The sequence below is a fragment of the Balaenoptera musculus genome, chromosome 1 (assembly GCF_009873245.2).
Source record: "Balaenoptera musculus isolate JJ_BM4_2016_0621 chromosome 1, mBalMus1.pri.v3, whole genome shotgun sequence".
In the NCBI taxonomy this organism is placed as follows: domain Eukaryota; kingdom Metazoa; phylum Chordata; class Mammalia; order Artiodactyla; family Balaenopteridae; genus Balaenoptera; species Balaenoptera musculus.
In genome coordinates, this window is record NC_045785.1 from 139067163 (window position 1) to 139087722 (window position 20560).

The following is a 20560-nucleotide window of genomic DNA, read 5'->3' on the forward strand; positions in this document are numbered from 1 at the left end:
GGCTAGAAAAATCTTTAAAGATCAGCCTGTCCAGCACTCATGGTATAGCTAAGGAGACCAAGGCAAGGTAGAGAATTCAAGAAAATCTGAAAATATGGTGGGGCATGGCATAGATGATGCAAAAGGGCCAACAGCTAAGAAACCAGATAAAACTTATACTGGAATGCCTTATGTGGAATGTAACTGAGATAAAAATCACTCTCCATTGTCTAAACACACAACTATTGGGCGGCACCGAGAGAGAGAGAGAGAGAGAGAGCGAGCAAGGGGGTGCTGGATGATTGGACCAAGCTGGTCCATTATCAAAAGCTGGCCTCTGTATATCCAAAAGACAGACAATCCATGCATGGATAACTGAGAGTTCAGTTACTGCCTTTATTTTGATAAGACGCATGGGAAAATGAGTTTGGCGGTCACCATGCCAACATCAGCAAAGACTGGCCAATGGGTCTGAGACTTCATGCTTCCCAGTGGGACTCTTAATAATCTGCCTCTCATGGGGTAGGGGAGTTCAGTAAATATTAGTGAGTTGCTGTCCTTTCCTCCTCAAATGCCAGCAGCGTCCCTTTAGTTCACTAGTATTTGCCCAGGCTTTGGGAAAAGCTATTAAGATTCAGCACCATTATCAAAGGGGACTTGGCAGCATCTAATCTTTGGGAGACAGAAAACTGGCCCAGAAGTGGGGCTGTAACCTTCAGTCACCTTCTGGCATTGCTGCAATCTGATGCCTAAGAAATGAGGATCCAGCGCATCTTTGATGCCCAGTCAAGGCTTTGAAGCTGTGTCAAGACCACAGGACAAAGGCAGCACTGTTTATGCAAATTTAGAAACAAAAGAAGCTAGACTCCAAAGCCATTAAAAGTAACATCAGAAATCCAATACCCAGAGGTGATTAGAGGCCCTACACTAGTATGAAACAGAACGCCTGAAAGAGAGGCTGGGCAACACACCAAAACACACACTGGGAAGTAATCCTGAACGGCCACAGCCCGGCTGGATGCGCTTAGAGGCCTTGATGTCCGCAGCTCCTTAGCCAAGGGGCAGCCTCTGGGTACCGCAGGAAGGAAGCCCTCGGTCACAGCTGCTCTACACCTGGTGCACGCAGCCCTTTCCTGAGAAGTTCCAATTTGTGCCCTCAAGGCCAGCCCTCTTGCTGCCACGTCGTCCCCTTGGCAGTTCAGTCACCATGTGGCACAGGCCTTTCACAGGAGACGACACTATTAGGGAACATCCTTGGGCACAGTACACAACAGGGTGAAATACAAATGAGCTTCCGAGAAAACTTAAATATTTTTTTTTAGGTCACTCCGAAAAAGATCTAAAATTGGGCTGAGGGTCCAGGAAACATCAATCGTGCAGAGTTACGATTCATGAAAATTCTTTAGATCTACTCACTCCATGAAGGGGGTACTGATGTCAGACAGGGAAGGGACCCGAGAGAACATCTGTCTCATCCACAGGTTCTCAAGTTTGGCTCCGCATTATCACCCCCTGGGAAGTTTTCAAAATATGTCACTTGCCCTAGTCCTACCCCATAGATTCAGACCTAAGTGGTCTGGGGGTGGGGCCCAGGCATCAGGATTTTTTTAAACCTCATCAAATGATTCTAATAAGCAGCCACATTTGAGAGCCACAAGTCTGGCACATCTCCCTGACGTTACAGAGAGGAAACTGAGGCCCAGAGGGAATAAGGGGTTTGTTCTAAGTGACACAGCATGAGCAAACGAACGATGCCTCCCAGTCCTTTCACAAGGCAACATAAATAACAAAATGAGGACATTTGCACACTGGGGGGGGAAAATGGAAGAGGCTGCTTTTGGCTGGAGGGAACAGTTCTGGAGACACCCCCCCCCCCGCACCACCCCACCCCCCACCCCCACCCCCGCAACCTGGCCTCATCTTCCTCCCCAGCTGATCATTATCTCCCTGGCAGGAAGCATTAAGCTGTAGAATGCAGCTCACATTTCAGGGAAGGAAAAGGACTTAAAAAGAAAATGGGACACATAAACTTGAGGACATTTACAGTGGGATTTGTGACAGACCTGTCACCTAAAGGACACAATGAAACGAGGGTGTGGAACTGTATGAGATTTATCAATGGAGTTGTGATCTTCCCCAGAGAAGGCTGCCTGTTGGTAAGCTTATAATAATGTTACTATATCAACTCTGAACACACCTTCGTGCAGCAGCGACAAACTCGGAAAAATCTTTTGTACAGCGGACTCCAATAGTGTAAATATCCCAAAAGTTCTATTTTGGTTTCATAACCGGTTACGACACTAGGTTAGAGACTTTGTAATATCATGTAGTTAAGGCTGAACTTCAACTAAGCTAATTTAATAGACTGTTTATTCTTCTCCCAAATGAGGGGAGCAGTTTTTAAAGGCATGCCAGAGAGAAAATCAAAGGTAAGAAAATTAAATACCGGCAACAAAAGAATCAAGATGAGGGGATATGGAGACTGAAGTGGTTCACATGACTACTATTTATTTGGAGGAAATGCACTGGTTTGATTTCCCTCCAGTCTATTAAGAGATGTTCATCAATAGCTATCCTTCCTTCTATAAACCTAAGTGCTTAATGAGCTCATGATGTGAGATACCTGAGCAAAGAAAAGGGTTTGAGGGAGTGTCACTTTATACTGAGCCCCAGTGCAAGGCACTTCATACAATGGGTAATCTGGAGCATTGCTTTAAAAAGAAAAAAAATTTTTTTTTTAAATAGCCGCTAGGGCTTCCCTGGTGGTGCAGTGGTTGAGAATCTGCCTGCCAATGAAGGGGACACGGGTTCAAGCCCTGGTCTGGGAAGATCCCACATGCCGCGGAGCAACTAGGCCCGTGAGCCACAACTACTGAGCCTGCGCGTCTGGAGCCTGTGCTCCGCAACAAGAGAGGCCGTGATAGTGAGAGGCCTGCGCACCGCGATGAAGAGTAGCCCCCACTCGCCACAACTAGAGAAAGCCCTCGCACAGAAACGAAGACCCAACACGGCCAAAAATAAATTAATTAATTAATTTTAAAAAAAAATAGCCGCTATTGGAAGGCTGGAGAACACATGTGCTCGACTCAATAAAAAACACAGATGATGTGTCTGGCAGAGCCTCTTCTTTGTAATCCTGTACATTACTACTTCTCTTAATAAGAAACCCCTTGGCCTTCTTGATTGCTTACGCATCTGGAACCTAGGCTTTAGAAGATTCCAGTGTGGGACAACTTACCAAGCTTTGAAAATCCCACGGCCTGTACTTCAGACACGTATACAGCTTTCAGTCCTTCCATGAGGGCCCCCTATTTTTCATGGGGCCTTCTGGGAGCTCATCTCCTGCAGTTCCCAGACCCAGAAGTGTATACAAGTTACTTGTGCACGTGTTTAAGACACAGATTCCCAGGCCCCTCCCACAGGCCATCTGATTGAATGTGGCTGAAACGGGGCACAGAAATCTATGTAACTAACAAATGTCCTAGGTGTTGTGATACAGCTGGCCCCTGAACCAGTATTTAGGAACCACTCGTAGAAGCCCAGCAGCCTTACAGCAAAAGGTCAGCAGAAGAGTGATGAGGGCCACGTCCACTCATGGCCAATGAACTTGACCAATGGGCTTGAGTTGCTTTGAGGCCACCTCAACTACTAATTTCAACATGATTACCTGAATTTATCCACCTAGACAATCCATGATGGTCAAATAAATAAAAGGATGCATATAATTTTTTTTAGTCTGTTGCTTTAGAAATTCATAGTTTATCTTGCTAAAGAGAATTTTCTAGGATAGAAATCAATGTGTCCAGTAAACCTTAAAGTCTAACAAGATTGAGGAAAGGCAGAGAGGAGATTTGTAATTTTCTAAAACATTTTAGTATGCTGAGCCTTAAAGGCCAACTCCACAAAATCCATCTGAAACGTAAGACACGGTCTGACTGTCTGAATGCACTCCCACCCCACCTGCTTCTAGCAGAGGGAATGCAGCAATGTAGGAGCTGCATATAAGCTTACTGTTCAATGTTGCAGTGATGACATGAAAAATCCTGATTCCACCTGGCAGCAACTTTCCACTATCTTGGCGGGTCTCAGCCATAATCACTGTGGTGTGTGGAGCTTGGACAGATTATGGGGCTGGCTGGAAACCAAGAAACTAAAAAGCAGTCCAGCAAGGGACTCTGTGTTGGAAATGCCATAGCCCCAAATGCCCATGACCATATTTCTCACGGACAGCCCAGGAATTTAAGTTCCACTGTTAGTCTCCAGAAAATCCTGCCTTTCCCGAGGCCCTGAAAAGTGGCAATTTCTCACTTAATATGACTTTTAGGGAGAACGTCAATCAACATACATCCATGTATTTCCCTTTCTCAGAATCATCTCTAGCCCTATGAGAACAGGAAAGCTTGACATGGCCCACTGCCCTCCCCACTTCCAAAATGTATGCAATCAGTCTCAGAAAGGAAAGGGGATGGAAAGTAAGAGTTCTACTTCTTTACTGCCTAAAATGTAGGCACTTTGGGCCACCTTCATGGTTTCCTTGGGCTTGACAGCTATCTTAGTCTATTTGGGCTGCTATAACAAAATACTACAGGCTGGGTCGCTTATAAACAACAGAAATTTATTTCTTACAGTTCTGGAAGCTAGAAGTCCAAGATGGGGATGGCAGCATGGTCAGGTTCTGGTGAAGGGCCTCTTCTGGGTTGTAGACTTCCTGCTGTGTCCTCAAGTGGTGGAAGGGGTGAGGGATCTCTCTGGAGCTTCTTTTATAAGAACACTAATCCCATTCATGAGAGCTCCACTCCCATGACTTAAGCACCTCCCAAAGACCCCCCCACCTCCTGATACCATCATCTTTAGGGGTTAGAATTTCAACACATGAATTTTGCAGGGAGGGTGGTGGATGGGGAAAGCTCCATTTAAGGAACTTCCTCTCTCCAGCCTGACACGTGCCTCAATAGACTTTGAAGTGATCAAACCTAGGAGGTAAAGAATTCTTCCAATGTAGGCGATTTATCACTTGAATCAAGTACTCATGGGGCTGCTTCATCAGAGAGGCCTGGTCCCACACACAGCCTTCTGCCCTCTCCTTAGGGGTGTGTAGCCCAGCATCATCTGTTATCACTTATGTTTTTGAAATGCACGTCTTCTAAGGGGTGTTGAAACATTAATCAAAAATTCTGGGGCCAAGAGGATTACTTTGCACTATGTTTGCAGAGGAACACGATCTCATCAGCTAAACCAATTAAGTCAGGGACAGGTTTCAGCTTGCTGAACTTGACAAACAACTAAATAATAACAATTACTGCCTCGATTAAATGAAGTGTGTTATGATATCATAAATTCAGCCTTGGTAGGATGTCATGAGGCTATTACGGGAAGTCTTAAGTCCGAAATGATTTCTGTCCAGTGCTCCTAGAGAGGAAAAGAAATGCCCTGCAGCCAAATCTAAGGTTTAATTCATACAAGAGACTTGGCTAATGTCACCAACCACAAATGCTGCGTTTTCCTGGCTCTGGACAGCAGCAGGTTCCAGTGAATTAATTACAGCCACTCTATTTATACTCTGCATGGCTTTTCAATTACTGCCTATAACGAGACGGTTTTTACTTTTATGAACATAAACGCATAGCTTTCCCACCATAGGAATGGAGAGCCGAGGGAAAAGTAATACAAACCTGATCATTTTACTACTAGGTCACTCACTGGCAGCTTGCCAAGCTTGCTGGTTCTAGAAAGCAGTTACTACTTGAGTCCTAGGGCTCCTGAGGAGCCTGAGCAGGGAGCAAGGGTCACCACCCAAATTCCTACAGGGGCCAGACAGCAGGGGCCAATCGCAGGTGCACAGAGGGTGGGCTTGATGGGGACCTGACTGCCTGGACAAAGTCCGGGGTACAGCAGCTACTAGGCTAACTGTTTGTTGCTGTGGACAAATGCAGGCCTGGTGGGGCAGGTGCTGCTCACTCTGGCATGTTCAGTTTGTGAAAAGTTATCTAGTTATACATTTATGATAGATGCCCTTTTTGGATGTGTGTTATGCTTCATAAAAAAGTTTTTTTTAATAGGCTAAGGGCCACATTTCTGGGGGCCAGAGACACCAGAACAAGAGAGCAAGATGGGTATCATCAGGGAGGATTCAGAGTAACTACCTGGAACAGGTGTTGTGTGAAGCTGGCTTTCACTGTGCCAGCCAGGACATAGGTACAGGTGGGATGGCAGAATTTAAAAAACCTGGGATAGAGAGATTGACTTAAAAATATCATATTTGTGCAGAATAGGATATATCAAACGCTTCTATTAGGTTGGCCAAAAAGTTTGCTCGGTTTTAAGTAAAAAGAAAAGACTCATTTTCACCAAGAACTTTATTGAACAACATATTCATTAACCAAATGTACTTTTTGGCCAACCAACATTTGGGTTAACACTTAAAAGGATATATGGATATGCACAGAAAGTTTCTAGATGACACACAAGAAACTGTTAACAATGGTTGCCCCTGGCAGGTGGTATGGAGTGGAAGGGAGATTAACTTTTTATTGTATTCCCATTCACACTCTTTGAAGTTTTATTATGGGAGAGTATTATTTTTTAATTTAAAAAAGAAAACGTCAGGAAAGAAAATGCTTAAAATAATTAAATTACTATAAACCTACAAGGACTCTAAGGGATTTAACTTCTTTTAAATCAGCAATTTTTGATATGCTAACAATGTAAATGCAATTAAATGAACAGATAACTCCTTTGAGAATAAAAACATCAAAACGTATACAATACACACACTTTGTAATTCCTGGTGAATAATAGCTATGATTTAAACACATATAGTGAAACCTCTTCATAATATGGTAACTGGGGAATAGAACTAAGAACCAAACTACAGGCTAATCATTTTCTCTCAAACTTTAACTCAACTGTATATTGTTATGTTATTTGAAGAAATGTGCAGAAATGAGCCTTATAATAGTCTTACTATAGTCCCTATATAAGCCTTATAATGGTCCTACTATAGTATGCCTTAGACTTGAAGACAGTGCCACACCGTGATAGGACCCATGAGGACATTTAAGTGTTGGAAGAAGGACCGAGGCACAACCAACAGCCTTTCAGGTTACAAAGCTTTCATTGTTCATTCCTACGACCACCGAGACAGTCAAGAGAGAGGGCCATGGGAAGCATGCTTATGTGCCTGGAGTCATAAGCATGCACCATGCACTAGCTGTAGAATCACCTGGAGAAAGGAGTTGAAGACAAGTACGTAAAACCAAACCCTGCTTAGAATAACTGGTATGCTCCTTTAACCATGAGCTATATTCCTTATAAAATACTCAACATTAAAACAGCCATATAGGGTTTAAAATCTAGAAATCTGTTATCTCACTCCGACACTTATTCATTATGTAATATACTGTGGGAACATCCCTTAACTGCCCTGTGCTTTGGTTTCCCCACCTATGGAAGTCAATTAATAAAATAGATCCAGGACAATTTAGGCATCCATTCTAACCCGCAAGTGATCTGTCTAAACTAGAGCAAAGAGGATAGGTGACTTCAGTTTTTACCCAAAGGAAATATATAATTCTGAGGTCCAATTGTGTTTTGAAATTGTACGGTGGAGGGAGGACTGATAGTTGTCTCCGACTATTTGGAAGAAAGTTGAGTTTATGTGTCAACCAAATCCAAGACCGCTAATTAAAAAGGCTGAAAAACTGACCCTCTGTCTTACCAAAATGCTGCAGCCACCATGCATATGAATAATGAGGCCTTATTCGTTTGTCACCAGCAATACGTGATAAATTTCTTTCTGTTGCTATATAGCTGTGATCATAGCAAGTGACCTGCATATTTAAGTACAACCCACATATGTAGTCTCGTTCTGTTCCTGTGAAATCTACCAACACGGAACAGAGTTTAGTAACTAGAAAGTGCCTAAGTGACAAAATCATCAAGACAGTGGAAGGGAGCCACTGAGTCCCTTGTGCCATTCAAGCAGAAGGAGCCATTCTTCTTTGAAAGAAAACACTGGCACTCTTATCTTCCTAAGGTGGGTCAACTGACAGAAGCAAAAACTAGAACTAATTGGTCTTTTCTTGATCTTAAACAGAGCATCTGTACTCAGTCTGCGACGTTCGCTGCCTGAGTCACATCCTGGCTCCACCGTGCACTAGCCTTGTGACCTCAGACAAGTTATTTAAATTCTCTGTGCCTCAGTTTCCTCCTGTGTAAAGTGAAGAGAGTAATGACACTTCTCACCTAGGGTTGCTGTCAGGAGTAAATCAGTTAATCTACCAAAGAGTTTAGAAGAGCCCCTCCATGAACGTTAGTTTCCATTATGCTGATAACTTTTTGTTGGAAGGAAGAAAATAAACAGAGCTTCTTTTGAACATATTTTCTTTTTTAAAATTTTCATTTGCGAAGAGAAAGGTAATGGAGATGAGACAAAAAGGAAAAGATGTATAGGAAATAGCAACTATTATCTATTTAGTAGCATGTGTGTAAAAGACATTGTAATACATTATCTCATTTGCTTGTTATAATAACTCTTGGAGGTAGGTGTTATTATTAGTCATCTCCAGATGAGGCAGCTCAGCTTAGAGCTTCATGATGTGCCCATGATTACACAGGAGATTTGAGCCCTAGTCTATCTGACTGTAAGCTGCATACTCTGCCCTCCGTACTAAACTACCAGGCTGGGAAAAATAAGGAGAAGGAGGGGGTAAGGTGAGAGAAATAAACTAATGGAGAGAAGCAGACCAAAGTACCATACACATTTTCAGCCATGAGCTGAAACTTCTGTCTAGAGGGAAAACATAAACACTTAATGTCAAGACTGTAATGATAAAATGTGACATCATTCTCACCACTGAGGAAAACTAGCATTACTAGTAGCTTGGAACATTTTATAAACACACTTGTATTAGTGTATCAAGTTAAACATTCACCAAAATGCTACTGGTTGGGCATTAAAATGTAGAGATAAATCCAAGCTAGTCCCCATACACCCCACAAAGTTGTGTGCAAAATGTCAGGGTCAGTACCCCAGAACAAGTAGAAGTTCACCATTGTTAATGTTTATGTCAACAGAAACATCTCTCTATTTAAAAGCCATATGATGGTTTTCAATTTAGCATACATATTACTTTTCAAAACTCTACCAAATGAAATGCCCAGATTGTTCTGTAATTACACGATAGTTACTGCCTTGTGACTGCACAGACTCTGTGAATCGCAACCGTCTTCCCACACAGAATAGCAGGCTCTCCCAAAAGACAAACTTAATGTATCTTTTGGGTCAAATGTTTTTCCTTGTGCCCTGCTCCATTTTCCATCATCATGTTACTTGCCACTGCCCCCCTTAATCATAGGCTTGGGAAGGGGGATGAGGTCAGCCTTCCCTCTACTGCTAAGGCCACTATCCATGGCTCCACTGAATTAAAGAGAACCCACTCAAGCGCACTGCCGCATGTTACAATGCCAACCCGTCCCCTTCATCGCAGCACAGCAGTGATCCCCGTTACCCCAGTGCCGGTTTTAATTACAACACAAGGATCATCTCAGTTCCTTATCACAGAACTGTGATATCTGAAGGAAAACAATTAGTTTGGTGGGGTTTTGAGATCAGATAGGTAAATGTGACAAGTTTTCCTTTTTGCCAGTCCAAAGTATCTCTAAAATATAAACTTTCCTTAATTCAGCTGAATCCAAATAAACTTGATACCGAGATAACTGCACTCATCGTCTGAAAAAGTTTTCAGGTCAATTTGTTGGTACTCAGTGCAGATCTGGTCCAGAACTTTAGGTGAGGGGGAAAAAAAACAAAAATCACACCACTGGGAAATCTGAATGTGATCACTGAACCAGGGTCTCAATTACTCATACAGGAAAGAAGTCTTATCAGATGCTCCTCCAGCCATTGTTAGAAGTAAGCAGATGAATGAGAAGAGAGAGTCTGCACAGAGTTACTAAAATACGATGAAATGGAAGCTGGCAGCCCAGTCCCTATACTCAACATGGTTCTGTTTTATGAAGTTCTGGCCATTTTTGACACTGATCATTTTTGACCTCAGCACGTGCTGGCCTTGCAGAGTGGAGGCTAGCCAGTTTGGCATCTCGGAATGTTGAGGACAGCTTGGGACTGAGAGACTAGAGTAAGTCATTGGCAGAAGCCCCTCAAAACGGCAGCATCCTAAACTGAGGTACTGCCTCTCCTGGAGGGTTATAACCCATCACCTTCCCCGCAAATACTCCTCTAGCACTAGTCATGAAGTCAGCAGCTCCAGGGTACAGTGCCATGAGTTTGGAGATTTGCAAAACTTAGACCTGCCACTCACTTTATTTCCCCTGATAGGAAGCTCTGGTTAATGTTCCAGTACCTTTTTATTTTCCATGCTTCTCCCTCTTTCTGGAACCCTCCTTCCTTCCCAGGTTTTTGTGGATTCCTATTTGTCCTTCAAAACTGAGTTCAAACTAAGTGTCAACTCTCCTCAAAAAAACTTTCATGACCACACAACTGCCCCAATCTGATTTATATAGAAGTCTTTTGTCACTCTCCCAAATGCTATGAATGCCATTCAGATCACCTTACACTGCCTAGTTTAGAAAAATTTTAAAAAGCCATATTTATCTGTGAGGAGTCACATCTTATTCAATCTTTTCCAGCCTGAACCTGGCATAGTACCTGGTTCTCACAAAAGAAGGTCATTAGGAGCACATGCTTACATGCTTGCACAACCTCTCTGTGCCTCAATTTTCTCATCTGTAAAAGGGTATAATAATAAGACATAACTGATAGGGTTATTGTGAAGAGGAAACCAGAAAATGAATGTATAGTGCTTAGAAGAACTGTGACCTCTTATTATTAAATATTTGTAAAATTAACAAGTAAATATAATCTTCAGTAAGTTAGTTACTTTAGACACAATATCTTCTATGAAATGGAGATAATCTTGTTTCTTTATAGGATGGTAGTAAAGATCAAATGAGATAACTAGTTGATGAAAGTACTTTGAAAGCTGTAAAGGACTATTTAAAAACTGGCATTTTATTATTATTACCTAAAAAATTATATAAGATTTCTAAACCAGAACTCAAAGAAGAGTCTTTAGTGGCTGGTTAATGCAGGGGTTGCCCAAGGCCTTACCCAAGCCTTGGGTTTCTTCCTTTACTTTCCAACACAGACCATAAAGGTACAGTCACATGGACCATGAATAAGGGTAAGGGAAAAGAGATCCCTAAGGTCTAAGCAGAATTGAGAATACTACCCATCTAAAGAGAACACCAACAACCATAGAATCTGGAACATCCAGGGAACTCAGGACGTACAATCATTGCTGAGTGATTCTGATCATATCACAAAACCTATGAAATTCAAGAGCTGGAAAGGATTTTTGAAATCACTTGTTCCTATTCCTTTATTTTACTGATGAGAAAACTGAGGTCTATGGATCCCAAGCAACTGGCCCAAAACTACATGTCAAGCTAGTGACGAAACAACTCAAGTCTCCTTATTTGTAGCTTTATATACATTTTGCTTATACTGTATCATGTTCCCTTTATCCTTTCTGGGGTGGTCTTTAGAAACAAACCTGGGTTCAAATTCCAGTTTAACCATTTATTAATTCTGTGACTGAGTTATTGAACTGATCCAAGCCTCAATTTCTTCGTTTGTAAAATAAGGATGATAGTATCTTTTAAAAGTTTACTATATGATAAAAGGGGTAATGTCTGTACATCAGGTAGCAAAACCTGTGCCTCATACTCACTTCCCCCCTCACTAATTTCCTATAGCAACTATTGTGATGTTGTTTAAAACTAAACAATGCATAAAGACCAAGACTATATTGTAAAACATCTCTTTTGAAGAAAGCATCTCAGAACTGACTTTTGTGAAATTTTCTTTTGGTATTGAAATGGTTAAAAAAAAAAAAAGTCCTTCTGGTTTAAAACCTGACTGCACCAACGTTCCTACTTTCCACATAACATGCCCTTCTCCGTGGCAGCCGTCACGTATAACAGGGTATATAGTAAAGCAGTGTATAGCACAGTGCTGCACTATATCTCATGTTTGCTTTCTCACCTCTGCACCTTTCCCACCAGGTACCATTAGGCTGCCAGTTCCAGCTACTGCTTTATCGTTCCTTTTCCCTTTGTGCCCAACTGTGGCTTTAAGGATGCCTTGTCTGTGGACAGCTCCCTTATCAACACAAGACAGAAACTGCCCCAGAGTGACCTGGGCTCTGTCTTCCTCAAGAGACCAGAGGCCCCTTGTCCATGTACCTGGCGGCCTATCTCCCCTGGCCAGTGTCCACCTCCTCCTCCACAGGCCCCTTAGCGGCTCACCTGGCCACCAACTTCTCACCCTCTGATACCTGCTTTTATAAAAAGATGTGGCGACAGGACCAAGTGGGAAAGTTGAAGTGGGCGGCCACCTCCGCAGCAAGCACAGGGCCTAGGCCCGGGTCTCCATCCTAAGCGCAACAAAACTTAGCTGTTTGCCTTCCCGGGGCGGTCCCCAGGACGCCGGCACCCCAAGGCACCCCGCGCGGTTTGCACCTGCGGTGGGAATGAGTCCCGGGAGGATGCAGGGACGGGACAGCCTGGAGCGCTCAGAGGAGACAGGACCCACGGTGGTGACGTAGTTAGGAAGACACAGCTGGCCCCAACTAGCCTCAAACTCTGGGTCCTGATCCCTTCTCCCCTTCCTCTCCACACCCAGGGAGAACCTTGAGCCACTTTTCCAGCCTCTGAGGTGGGAGCAGGAGCCTGGCACCGGGAAGCCAGGGCAGCGCACTCCAGCCACTCCGGAGGGCACCCCACCCCCCCAGCCGCAGTTACGGTCCATGCCGCGTCCGGAGGAGTAGGCGGCGACGGGCAACCCTATTCCCTCACTCCGGGGCGAGGGATACGAGGTGGGGAAAAAGGAATCCGCGCGAGTGTTAAGGGGGAGAAGGTAGCACTCTTGCGGGGCCTCCCCAGTCCTGTCCGGGAGAGGGACGAGGACACCCCGCTCCACACTGTCCCCACGGGAGCTCGGGGCGGGCTGCTTATCCTGGTTAGCAGCCGGTGCGCACGCGGACGCGCGCGTCCTTCCCCACCCCGACCGCCGACCCGCCCAGGCCCCACGCCGGCGGTGAGGGGTGTGCGCACCTCGTCTCCGCGTGCCCCGAGCGGCCCCCTCTCCCCTCAGCGACACTCCGGGCGCCGCCCCCGCCGCCGGCCCGGCGCAGCCAGCTCACCAGATGGCCATCCTGCTCTTGGGGTAGTCCAGCCGCTCCAGGCAGCCGAGGAAGTGAGGCAGCGAGTGCGCAGCGTTACGCGCGAGGACGACCACCATCACCGTGGGTCTCTGCAGGGGCGACTCGGAGAATACTACCGCCTCCCCTTCGTCGTCTTCGGAGTCCGGCTCGGCAGCGAAGCGCGCCCGGCAGCCGCCGCGGAGCAGAGCCCACGAGAGGAGTAGCAGCGCCCAGGCCAGGGGGGCAGCGGGGCTTGCGGCCATGTTCAGGGCCGTGGCGGGTGGCTGGACGACTGGCCGTGGGTGCCCGAGGCCGGCAGCGAGGGGCGGAGGGGAGGCGGCTGGCGCGCGCGCACTGGCAAGACCTCCGCAGCCCGGGACCCTCCCGCCGCCGCCGCCGCTGCTGCCGCCGCCACCGGCCCGCCACCGGCCCACCGCCGACCCCGCTGCACTGCCCAGGCCCTGCCGCGGGGGCCCGGAGTACCTGCCGCCGCCGGCGCTCGTCTGGGACTCAGGCTCGCAGACAGTCGTGTCGGTGCGGCTGTTTGTCCCGAGTCCCGCGGAAAGTTCCTCTAGTCCAGGCTCAGCTTGTACAGCTGAGGTCTGTGGCTTCCCCCAGAGCCGTGAGGTGTGGCCGTGTCTGCCAATGGGCGTGTGAATGCGTGTGTGTGTGTGTGTGTGTGTGTGTGCGCGCGCGCGCGCGCGAGCGTGTGTACATAACGGTACGCCTCCAAGAAAATTTATTCTGCTTTTGCAAACCGCAGTCTAAAGTCCTTCACAGTGATGCAATGTATCCAGTTTTTCATAATGCACCTATTGACTAAATGGGTAGAGCTCTAAAATGGAAAGTCACCTAATGAGTCACTACTATGATAAACAGTTTTTTAACTTCCACAAAGGCAGAATGTTTGCATTTCCTCACACTTAAGTGCTCTTTAAATGCATTCTTGACTGAGTAGACCTCCAATAAGATCAAGTTGGAAGACTTGGAGAATTTTAGAGCCAGATCGAACCCTTGAAATTAAAGAAAGCCCCTTGGGGGCCAGGTCCTCTACCTGCCAACTCAGGGTCCTGAGCTTCCTGACAGGGTGGCATGTTAAGGAGGAGATTCACTTAGATGGTGTTCTTTTTCCTTAATGACCCAAACTGACAAAGAGTCACAAAGAGAGGGAAGATCTGTACATGCTGGAGGAGAAGTATAAGGAAGAAGGAAGGAAGAGGGAAGGTAAATTAGCAGGCAAAGTGAAATTGCTAGGATACACTATCGAAGGATATTTAATCTTGAACATAATGGAGGAAAGCTAGTAAAGAAATCTGGAGTTCTTTCCCTGTGGAATTGTGTAGACTTTAATTTATCTGTGTGCAGGATGGATTGATGACCTCCAATCCCAGCTTGCCCTACACGGTCTTCTTACTAGTTGTATCCAAACTTCTCCACAACTATTAGACACCTTCTTCACTCTCCTTCCACCCCCTCCCTTCCTCAGAAGAATATCACCTCCTTTACTGAACTCCCTAAACGCCCCTGTCTCTGATTAATATCCCTACCAATGCACTGCTTACTTGCAGGTGCCTATTCATGACAGAGCTTCTGATCCCATCCTCTCCCTTCTAGTACAGGACTTTTCTCCATTTATCTCCACTCTACTGAACCTTCAACTTGTCCCTTTCCATCAGCTCCTTTCCCTCAAGCTAAAAACTCAATCAGGGGACTGCCCTGGTGGCACAGTGGTTAAGAATCTGCCTGCCAATTCAGGGGACACGGGTTCAAGCCCTGGTCCAGGAAGATCCCACATGCCGCGGAGCAACTAAGCCCATGCACCACAACTACTGAGCCTGTGTGCCACAACTACTGAAGCCCGTGTGCCTAGAGCCTGTGCTCCGCAACAAGAGAAGCCACTGCAGTGAGAAGCCTGCGCACGGCAACGAAGAGTAGCCCCTGCTTCCCGCAGCTAGAAAAAGCCTGCGTGCAGCAATGAGGACCCAATGCAGCAATCAATCAATCAATAAAAAGAAAAGAAAGAAAAAGAAAAACAGAAATTAAAAAAAAAAACTCAATCAGTCATCTTCTATCCTTAAAGAATTAAAAAACAAAAAAATCTTGGCTCTCTTTCTAGCAATCCCCTGTCTTGGCCAAGCACCTTTGAAAGAGAGCTCTACACTTGCTTTCTCCACTTCTTCAATTTCCATCTCTCCTACCACAGTGCATGTGGTTTCCCACTTTTTTACTGAGGTTGTTCTGGCAAAGCCATAGATGACCTCAGTATTGGAAGATTCAGTGAACTATCTTCAGTTCTCACCTTCCTGGATTTGTTGTGTCATCTCTCCTCCTTGGTCTCCTCTGAGTCTACTTGGGTGCAAGCCCCTTCACTGTGTACTACTCTTCTAGCCCTACATGTTCTCCCAGGGTGATTGCAGCCTCCAAATCTCTGTCTCCTGCTCTAACCTCTTTGCTAACATTCATACTTTTATGTTTAATGGCCTGCAGACATTTCCTCCTGCTCCATCCTCATTCAGGAGTTGCCCTCACTCTCAGTTTTGTAGGGCAAGCTGAGAGTTAAACACCTGTCAGAGGTGTCATGACAGGCATGTACACCAGCCACATTGGAGGCACAGACGAAAGCACAGCCACTTATGCAGGGGACATGTTGCTGGAGGGACTATTTGAAAGGTTCCATGGAGACCATCTCCATGTTGTTCTGTCTTCCTTCTTTCCCTTTCTTGGCCTGTTTCCCTCATCTTTCAAGACTAAGATCCCCACTCCTCAGCAAAACTTGGTTTAATGCCCTGCATTTGTAAATGCAGGGCATTAAAGCTAGGGAACCATGTTTCTGTCTTATTTCACTTCTGTTACCAAAGCTTATCCAAATCCATGTTTTTTCGAAAAATGAAATGAGGCACCAAAACTACACTGGTGCTTTGCCCTGTATGACCTCTAACGACATTTTTAATGAAATCAGCTGTGCAGAGTCCTAAAATAATTACCACCTGGTCTATAGATAAAATCAAGTTTCACAGCCGTGCACCTTGAAAAACACCTATTTAAAACTTTTAGTCAATTTAGAGTGTTCATTTAGTCACTGAGGCTACTGAGGGCATGATAGGGTAGGTAACAGTGGATCATTTTAAAGATGGGGCTTGAGGGGTGGGGAGCGAGGAGGGGAAGCTCCGGGAAAGTTGAGTCCTCATCTTACTAACAGATTTATGCCACAAGTTCTTTAGAAATCAGTGATGCAAGTCTTGGATGATTTTCTTTCCTCAGAGAATCAATGTTATAAAACAGTTAATTTGTAAAAACTAATTTAAAAATAAAAGCTAACTATGCTTCAAAATATTCATCACTTATAATGCTCTTTCCATGGAAAACTTGTTGAATTGAAAGCCACACGCATCTCCTTGTCTCTGCTGCTAACAGACTGTCCCCCATAGTTCTTGCATGCATGTTAGAAGTAAGCACTTTTGCTCACCTCCCCTCTCCACACTGTGCCAGCCCAGGGAACTTCCTTCTTTGTTTTTCCCCAGGGACAACAAAACCTCTTTGACTCTCATTCTCAGCACAGCTGTGGCAGGGGCAGGGCCTCTGAGGTGGACAGAGGGCTTCTTGCAGGAAGAGTCTTGAGGTGTCTGTGGCTCCAGCAGCCAAGAAGAGGAGGAAATAAATGACTTTGGGGCAGAAGTAACACACTAGAAAGAGCAATGGATGCTTAGAGTTGGAGCTAAATTTTTGTCTCACGTGTGTCACTTATTATATGTGTGACCTTGGAGACTTGACCTCTCTGGACATCAGTTTCTTCCTATGTAAAAACATTTTTAAATGCTCGCCTTATTTGTTCATTCCACAAACATTTATGAAATTACTAAGTGTCAATCATTTGGATGTTGAGTGTTTGAATCCTTCTTCTCTAGAGAAAGGGGCAGAAGGTGTCCTGCCCTGGTGTCCTGCTGGGCCAGAGTTGGAGAAGGGAGTCTCTTGGATGAATCAACAGGGGGGATAGTTTTTCCTGCACTGAAATACCTTTTTTTTTTTTACTACTTGGATCTTTTATTCCCTTTTCTTTACCAGCCTAAAATCCTACCATGTAAACATTCATCTGAATTGACAATGATGCCAATTTCAACACAAAAACACTTGAGAGAAGAATCTTAGGCAATAGTTTCTGTCATTCCTACATTTGTGTGAATTAAATCAGAGTTCGTAAACTCAGGACCTAAACTGAGGTGCACTCTAAGAAGCTTTGATGAAGGGAACAGAACGGGATCCTCATTTGGAGCACAGAACCCTTTGATGACAAAGCAAATCCTGTTGATTTCTGATATGTGGGCTTGAGGCCTCCAAGTCCAAGAGGGGGAAAGGATATGGGAGGGTAGAGGGAGAAAAAAGAGCCATGACCGAGGTGGAAAGGGCTAAACTTAAACTGTTCCACTTTCAAAGTTTTGTCTAAGCTCTGGCCTGCATCCAAGAACGATATAATAGTCACCATAGGAAAATGTTTTTCAATTCCAAACACATTTACACGAATTTAAAATACATGCCTTTATCTCATTTGAAAAGACTACATATGTTTCTTAAATTGTATTCACTTATTTGTTTCAGGGTTTCCTCACTGCCTGCTGTGTCAAGGCACAGGTGCTGGAAATGCATGGATAATTAAGATGCATCCAATGACCGAATAAATGTAATAAAGTGGTATACATCCTATGGTGGAAAAGGAAGGGAGTGAAGGTGGTTAGGAAATGCCTCATTAAAGAAATGCCTTTGAACTAAGTATTGAAAAATGAGGAGCATGTTTTAGGAAAATGACAGTGGGCAGAGGGTAGGGAGAGGTTGGAATTTCAGGCAGATGGAACTATAAAAGCAAAAGAATGAGAGAACACAGCACATGAGAAATCACAATGAGTACAGCATGACTGGAGGGTAGGATAGGAAGTGGGAAGAGAGAAATCTGGAATATTACATGATTTTTATATAATTATCATATATAGAAAATCATTTCTAGAAAAGCCAAAAATTCAGTTAAAAATGGAAAAAAATGAGCTAAATAGCTGATGTATAGTTAGCCTACATAGTGCTTTCAAATGTTCATCTGTTTTTAAAGATATTGAATGGTCACAATCATATGGCAGTTGCAGATTTCAGGTGATTAAAGTCTCAAAACCAAAATTTTAGTTTAAATATACCAATTTTCAAACTCAGTAATTTTGAATTTACATGGTTAAATATCTTATTTTAAACAGATAAAAACCATTCTATTTTCAACATATAAAAACATCTTACGAACATATAAAAGCATTTAGTTCTTCATTTTATTATCTAAAACAATAGTTCCTAATACTTTGTAGAATGAAGACCCTTTTTTGAATATAAAGAAAAAAGAAGATAAGACCTTGCACATGACAGTAGTTGTATTTTTGGTAACCACCAAAAGTACCTAATGGCATGATCTGCTCTGGCCTCAGCCACTGTGTGCAAGGAGTCTCTTGGACTATCCTGCATAGGCCATAGGGACTTTTTGACATTGCCCTTTCTCTGGGATGAGATGGGATTGATGGACAGTTGCTGGTGTTCTTGGGTGTATTTTAGTTTTCTGAATGTTCTCCTTACTGATCTACGAAAAGAGCCTGTTAATTAATTATGGCCTGGCAAAGAGAATGGAATTTCCCATGATCTTGGCATGTTCTAAAACATATTAACTGAATTAACACAACATTTTAAATCAACTATACTTCAATAAAAAAATACTAACAGAATGTATATTTTATTAATCATAACTGCATGTATAAAATATGAAAACAGTAATTCATATGTATGAGATGTAGTGCAAATTTAATTAGTCTGTAGATAAAGCTTGGTGCAGAAGTAGATTACACAGTGGAGTAGATTACACAGTCTTTGCAAAACTCTATTATCCGCTGGGGTAACTAATAAATGAATTCAGTAAAGCTGCAGGATACAAAATCAATATGCAAAAATCAGTTGCCATTTTATACACTAACCACAAACTATCTGAAAAAGAAATTAAGAAAATAATCTAATTTACAGCAGCATCAAAAACAATAAAAAATTTAGAAATAAATTTAACCAAGAAAGTAAAAGATCTGTAAACTATAAGACATTAATGAAACTGAAGAAGACACAAATAAATAGAACTATAAATCTTTATGGATTAAAAGACTTAATATTGTTAAAATGTCCATACTACTCAAAGCCATCTATAGATTCCATGCAATCCCTACCAAGATTCCAATGGCATTTTTTATAGAAATAGAAAAAACAATCATAAAATTCATATGAAACCATAAAAGACCTTGAATAACCACAGCAATCTTGAGAAAGAACAAAGTTGGAGGCATCATACTTCCTGATTTCAAACTATATTACAAAGCTATAGTAGTCAAAACAGTAAGGTACTGGCATAAAAACAGACACATAGACCAATAGAGCAGAATTTAGAGCCCAGAAATATGCCAATTAACATTTGACAAGGGAGACACAAATACTCAATGGGGAAAAGGATATTCTCTTCAATAAATGGTGTTGGGAAAACTAAATAGTATTCACATGCAAAAGAATGAACTTGGACCCTTATCTTAGACCACTTGAAAAATTAACTCAAAATGGACTTAAATGTAAGACCCCAAAATGTAAAGCTTCTACAAGAGAACATAGGGGAAAAGCTCCTTGACATTTATCTTGGCAATGATGTTTTTGGATATGACACCAAAAGTACAGTTAACAAAAGGAAAAATAAACAAGTGGGACTACATCAAACTAAAAAGCCTCTACACAGCAAAAGAAATGATCAACAAGATGGAAAGGCAACCTACAGAATGGAGAAAATATTTGCAAACCATGTATCTGATAAGGGGTTAATACCCAAAATAAATAAGGAATTCATGCAATGCAATAGCAAAAAACCACAGACAGCAAACAAAAAACCCAACCACCAACACCAACAACAAAACCAAATAACCCTATTAAAAATGGGCAAAAATCCTGAATAGATATTTTCCCAAAGAAGATATACAATGGCCAACGGGTACATGAAAAGGTGCTCAACATCACTAATCATCAGCGAAATGCAAATCAAAACCACACTGACATATCACCTCACATCTATTAGAATGACTTTTATCAAAGAGACAAGAGATAAGTGCTGGCAAGGATGTGGAGAAAAGGGAACACTTGTACACTGTTGGTGGGAATAAAAATTGGTACAGTCACTACAGAAAACAGCATGGACGTTTCTCAAACAATTTAAAATAGAACTACCATATGATCCAGCAATTTCTATATATGTGTGTGTGTATGATGTTATATATATCAGTCATAAAAAAGAAGGAAATCCTTCCATTTGT

The 20560-nt window shown here is 43.4% G+C and overlaps 1 protein-coding gene across 1 annotated transcript in view; it reads right to left on the reverse strand.

Annotated features, from left to right (window-relative positions):
- The window catches only part of COLGALT2 (collagen beta(1-O)galactosyltransferase 2), a 129656-nt gene extending 115825 nt beyond the window's left edge, over positions 1 to 13831 (reverse strand). Inside the window, exon 1 of the mRNA XM_036831654.1 lies at positions 13206 to 13831. Coding sequence (XP_036687549.1) covers positions 13206 to 13468 — 263 coding nt within the window. The 5' untranslated portion in view covers positions 13469 to 13831. The remainder of the gene's footprint in view (positions 1 to 13205) is intronic.
- Between the last annotated feature and the right edge of the window lie 6729 nt (positions 13832 to 20560).